At 39.8% G+C, this 6,000-nt stretch overlaps 1 protein-coding gene across 1 annotated transcript; it reads right to left on the bottom strand.

Annotated features, from left to right (window-relative positions):
* Positions 1 to 342: 342 nt before the first annotated feature.
* LOC137821190 (cellulose synthase A catalytic subunit 7 [UDP-forming]) lies at positions 343 to 5,950 on the bottom strand. The gene is made up of 13 exons (XM_068625665.1): positions 5,600 to 5,950; positions 5,262 to 5,457; positions 4,640 to 4,842; positions 4,460 to 4,559; positions 4,214 to 4,328; positions 3,824 to 4,090; positions 3,296 to 3,641; positions 2,720 to 2,983; positions 2,408 to 2,620; positions 2,092 to 2,305; positions 1,781 to 1,977; positions 1,341 to 1,694; positions 343 to 1,114 (listed from the first exon to the last, which is right to left on the bottom strand). The coding sequence occupies exons 1-13, from the start codon at positions 5,672 to 5,674 to the stop codon at positions 533 to 535; spliced, it is 3,126 nt and encodes a 1,041-aa protein (XP_068481766.1). The 5' UTR covers positions 5,675 to 5,950; the 3' UTR covers positions 343 to 532.
* Positions 5,951 to 6,000: the final 50 nt, after the last annotated feature.

The raw sequence follows: 6,000 nt of genomic DNA, 5'->3' as shown, positions 1-6,000 counted from the left end.
TGTTCTATATGGAATCTAGTGAATCTCACCAATAATCTACCTATTTTAAAGATATTATTATCATATCACACAATAAATAATATAATAACTAACATACCATATTTATAAAATGTTAGTTTGTTGTCGTAGTATAACATGATACAGATACTGTAGCCTCTTCTATATGATGGGGCCTACTATTTACAATGGTTATGGTTAAGCTTTTGCTTTCTTCTTTTAATCTTTCTTTGTTTCACGATTACGCTACTTCTTCCTTTGTTCTTTATGTGCATGGTTTTTAATTTGACATTAACATACCAATCTTGCAAGCAAATTTTGATTTACTCTACAATCCAGGGGCAGTTTCAGCCAAACCATATATGGTAATCAATATACTTTTGAGAACATTTACAAAAATGATAACAATGGTTTATGCTACACAAAATTTTCACTCGTTCCTTATTCATCCTTGTTGGTTTGTTAAACCATGAATTACCCTAAAGACATCTCTTAAACATGGTTTAGCAATGAATACTACAGGGAAACTAGTCTTTCAGCAGTTGATTCCACATAGTTTGGTATCAGGTCCCTTAGTCTTGAGGACAAATGGATCAATTCTTACCCACAGCAAGGAGAAAATAGAAGCCAATAGAACTGACCAAATCACAACAATGGTGGGTGTGCGGTTTTGCCGACCCATCAAACCTTTAAGGAATGGATACAGATGGACAATGACCCAGAAAGAAAAGAAGAGCTTTCCAAATAGTGGGCCCCAGGATTGGTACCCATTGTTTATGGCATCTGAGATTCCAGCCACAACACCAACAATGTTAATGATCAAGATAGTGGTTGGAGGAATTAGGAGAGTAGTCCACTTAAAGGTGTATAGTTCTCCAAACTCCTCATCATCTGTTGCCTTGGATGTAACAGTGAAGTTGGTGTCAATTCCAGCCAGAACCTTTAGCAGACCTTGTATCACAGCAAAAAGATGAGCTGATACCCCACCAATCACCCAAAACTGCTCATTTCTCCACCATTCTTCAATGCTCACTCCACTCCATTTCAACTCAAGAACACCAGTTGCAATGATTGAAGAGAAGAGAGCAATAAAGTACAAACCCGCAAAGGTGCTTATCTGGATCATCAGCAACAGAACAAGTAGCATTATGAGTAAAGAATCTTAGTACACATGTTGTAAGCTCGTTGAATTAGGATTGAAGAACTTATCCTTTCAGCTATAATGGATTAAAAAGTTAGTCCTACTACATAAACATGATTAGCAAAAGTGGAAGGTTATACCTTTATACGAATGTCATGTACAACTAAGTTCATAATAGGAAGGGGAAGAATAAGATCCTTACCGGTGGCATGATGAATTTGTCAGTGAGTAAGCAAACTGCGGGAAGAATACAATAGGCAACAAGAGGAATGGAGGTGAATGGATACACAGTTGTGTTTGCATAGGCAAATCTCTCAAGCCACTTTAGCTTCTTTTCCTTGAGGCCATACCATAGAGGGCAATGGTGACTGAAGAAAATCTCAATGGAACCAAGTGCCCAACGAAGCACCTGATTGAGACGATCTGACAAGTTGATTGGAGCAGTTCCCTTGAATGCAGCTCTCTTTGGCATACAGTAAATAGACCTCCACCCGCGGCAATGCATCTTAAAGCCTGTTAGAATATCTTCTGTAATAGATCCATAGATCCAACCAAGCTGCACATTTGAAAAGAAAAAGTATTAATTGGATATGCTAATTCTCCTAATTAAAACACATCATAAGAGACATGTTATTAGCGTACCTCAAGTCCCCATTCAGTTTTATCTTCATATCCACAGCTGATCACATGAATGGCTTCTTTAAGCAGTGCAGCTGGACTCGAAGAAGGAGGCACACCACCCTCTTCCATCAAGGTAGAAGTCACAAAGATAGAGGACTGTCCAAATTTCTTCTCAAAATTCATATGGGACATCAGCACCTCTTTGTCATCATCCATCCCTATTTAGTTTAGACAAGTGACACAAGGTTGGAAGTGGTAAAAGGAAAGAAATCAACTGAGACAAAAGTTTATTTGTAACAAGAAAGACTAGTGATTTAAATCAAAACAAGAACCTTTTAGGCTTGCAGCAGCCTCTCCATTTGCATCACTCTTCTTCTCCTTGTACTTCTTGCGGCTTCCAAAACATGGGCAGCAATCACAGCTTACCATTTTTGGACGCTTGGGACCCTTTGGAGGATTATAGCCATACAAAGCTTGCCTCCTGAAAACACACCCAGTCCCCACATATGCAGGTCCTTGAATACCATCTAGACCCTTCATGTTAATCTGCAGAAAGACGAAGAAAGTTGAATGATCAAATATTCTGCTCACAATGTTTAAAGAAAGTCATTTGCAAGGAAAAAATCCTGCTAGCTTTGAGTTTCTTACATCAAAGAAAACTGTGTTTCTGTTGGCATAACGATCATGTGTATCAATACCGTCAAATCTTTGAGGAAACTGAACATAGCAAACCTTCTTCCCGATCTGGGGGTCCATCAAGAAGCACATGGCCTCTCGGGCAGCCTTGCTGTTATTGACATAGTGATCACAATCCAAGTTCAGCATGAAAGGAGCATTTGTGAGAACAGCAGATACCCGAACCTGTAAATTACAGCGTAGGGTCATCACATATTTGCTATGCATAAAGGTCAACGAGCTGGTGATGCAAGTAACAAAAGGTGTTCAGTTCAGAAACTCTACCAGAGCATTCATAGCACCAGCTTTCTTGTGGTGTTGAAAACCAGGTCTTTTCTCTCTGGAAACATAAACAAGACGAGGAAGCTGGTTTCCTTCAGTATCAAGACCCCCATTGCTTCCAAGAAACACTTGAATCATGCCAGGGTGATCCTTAGTGTTGTTTCCTGGCCATGGTGTCCCATCCTGCATAATCCATCCTCCCTGAGGAACTTTCTGGGCTTTTGCAACAAGTGCATTGATCCTAACCTTAAACTCTTCGTATTCCCTCTGCCATTTACACGATCCAAAGCAAATCAATCTCTCTAACAGATATCAAAAGTTTGAATCAAATGAGTTAGTACCATAGATACAATTCAATCTTCACCACATCAGTCCCTAAATGATGGAAATTATTTTGCGGTTCCTTAATATGCTTTTAGTTGCGAAATTCATGATGTGAAAACTAGTATATCATGTCAAAACTAAACTCTTTGATTATTTATTTACATTTTTCAACATTCTTTTATCTTCAACGAAAATTGGTATGGAAAAGCATCACTATTGATTACGATTCCAGCTAGTTCTCATAGTAATGCAAACCTTCATGGCTCGACGCTCCTTAACAAAGGTGGGTTGCACTTTGTCCTTTAAGTAGTCTATCTTCTCACTGAAGTACATCTCAGGTGCCCGAGGTTCTATAGAAAATTTCTTACAAAACGGTACCCACTTCTTAGCAAACTCTGCAGTTTCTGACAGGGACTCAAATGAACACATTGAGGCTCCATCATCAGAAATATAGCATGATATCTTATCCACTGGGTAATCCATGGCCAAGATTGAAAGAACAGTGTTTCCCGTAACCAGAGGAGGTTCCTTCATTGGATCCACGGTACTAACAAAGACATCTACAGGAGCAAGCATGTTTGGTTCACCTTCACGCTCGTACCTGAAAAACATGTTGGTAAGCAAGAAGTTTAAGATTTGAGGTCTCAACATAATTACCCTATAGAACTCCGTGTATAAATTTTACACACCCAATCACAACTTCAAAAAAAAATCAATTTTCTACTGAAGACTGTCTCTAAAATAACCCTTCATCTCAGAGCTGTGAATTTTTGCAACCTTTACCTCATGGAAAGACGGTCAAGGTAGGTCTCTCGATCAATGGGAAACCATTTGGGGAACTGATCCAGAATCCATGAAAAAGCAAACCATATTTCACATATGATAGAGGTAAGCCACAGCCCCATTGCATCACGTACAGGATTCATAAGTCTGTATCTGAGGAAGAAAGCAAGAATGACAAGACGGGCCACAATCACCATTCTATATGGATTGATTTTGCTAGATGCTATTGGTACTTTCCTTGAAAGTGGTTGCCTTGCTTCCTCTAACCTGCAATGCCCAGAATATCAGTAAAGGGGTGGCCATCATGGGTATATATTATTTCGTTCATGGTAGTTGATTATCAATAACTGCATAAACACAGTTTTCTAAAATGTAGTGCAGGAAGCATACATGGCTGCATCTGGATCTTCATCAGGTTCAGGCCCCAAATTGCCTTGCTGCAACTTCCAGTCCTCCATCCTTTCTTTCCATCCATCCTCTTTCTTTTCATCCCATCTGGCACTCCCTGCAGTAGTCATCATAGCATGCCACACATTGAAGAACACTAAGAAAAACATTTCAAGGAGCTGCATATATTCATGAGGAAAAAGGTTTCTATGCTACTAATAAAGAGGGCTGGCAAAATAGACCACTAACCAGGTTCAGACATTGGATATGGATGCACTCGTTTATGCAGTGAAGAAGACAACATCTGCTCCCCATAACCATTAGATGATATTGGGAACTCCCCACTAACCTGCATTCATGCATGCATGAAATTTTATAGTTGTATGAGTGAGAACAAGTTAATGGAGAGAAAATGGTGTGAAATCTTACAGGCCTAGAACGGCCCCCAGAAATGACTGGTATTGGGAACTGGGAATTCTCATCATCTTCAGGACCTCTTCCATAGCTCATTTTTCCATGAAGCATGGCCTCTGCAGCATGGCCATGCTTGTCCTTTTCGTCATCAATATTGAACTCATGCTCAATGTCATCCACATCCTCCTCCTCATCATCTCCCTCCACCCGCGGGCTCCCTTAATGAACAAACAGATCAAGATCGTATCAGGCTCCCTACTTGTTTTAATCACGAGTTCAAGTTCAACCAAATCAAAATAGTTGGAAAATTTGAGGGCTATTCTTGAGCTTATGCTTATTAAAAGAAAATGAAATGGTTCAGTTTAAATCACTATTTTATTCACTCTCCCTGGTCATGTGTTAAAATGTTCAAAGAAAAATTCAGTATCTTTCGAAAAAAGGATGTAAAAGGTGATATAAAAGCAGTATCATTCGAAAAAATGATGTAAAAGGTGATATAAAGTCTATCATAGCAAGATTTTGTATATCACTTTATAATGTGTAAACTAAACAACATCCAGTTATATGTTATATGTTATATATTATGAAATTTAGTTAGTGAGATCTCCAAGAACATGCTCCCTGCTCCCTGGCTTACCTTTGAGACGCTTATATCTGGTTTTGCACTGTGGGCAAAGCTGGCCCCCTTCTCTCCTTTCATACTCATAGCAAGGCCTGCACACTGGAAAACCACACTCATTGCAAGCCACAAATAAGTCTCCATCCACCGTGAGTCCCACGCCATCACCACAAATCTCACATACTTGACCATCCAAGTTCTTCAAAGGCTTGTGCTGCACCAAATCCCCATGACATAATAGTACTGTTAATCGAACTGTTCCACGAAAACAAACACACACACTCACAAAGAAAAGGGTCTTTGACAGCACTTGTTCTAGTAGTTTTCTTTCACTATTGCTACTACCACAACATTACCTCTTCATGGCCATGAATGACAACGAGCTCATTGCGGTTATGTGAACCAGCGACCAGTCCAGCGCTGGCTTCCATGTCTTGGTGGTGACTTGGTGAATGGGACAATGGGATATGATACAACACAGCACAATGGGGTTCTGTAAAGCTGAGGTTTGTGATCAAAGGTTTGTGTTTTATGAAGGAAACTTGGTGCTGTTGAACGGCTTGGTATCCCTCACCAAATATGTCCACATAAGGGTGCTATTGTTGGTTGCAGGGTCCCCATTGCCTTAAAGCTAAGCTTCGTCTATTTTTCAACCACCATGGCTTCGAAGCCTTCTCGAACAGGCTACGTTGGTGTGTATCTTTTTCAAAGCTTCCAAAAGAAATTACAAGGCTCTAAATATGTCTCTGTTATTTTC

The sequence above is a fragment of the Phaseolus vulgaris genome, chromosome 9 (assembly GCF_000499845.2).
Source record: "Phaseolus vulgaris cultivar G19833 chromosome 9, P. vulgaris v2.0, whole genome shotgun sequence".
Lineage (NCBI taxonomy): Eukaryota > Viridiplantae > Streptophyta > Magnoliopsida > Fabales > Fabaceae > Phaseolus > Phaseolus vulgaris.
The sequence above is the reverse complement of the archived record's forward strand: the minus strand, read 5'-3'. Positions and strand labels throughout refer to the sequence as shown.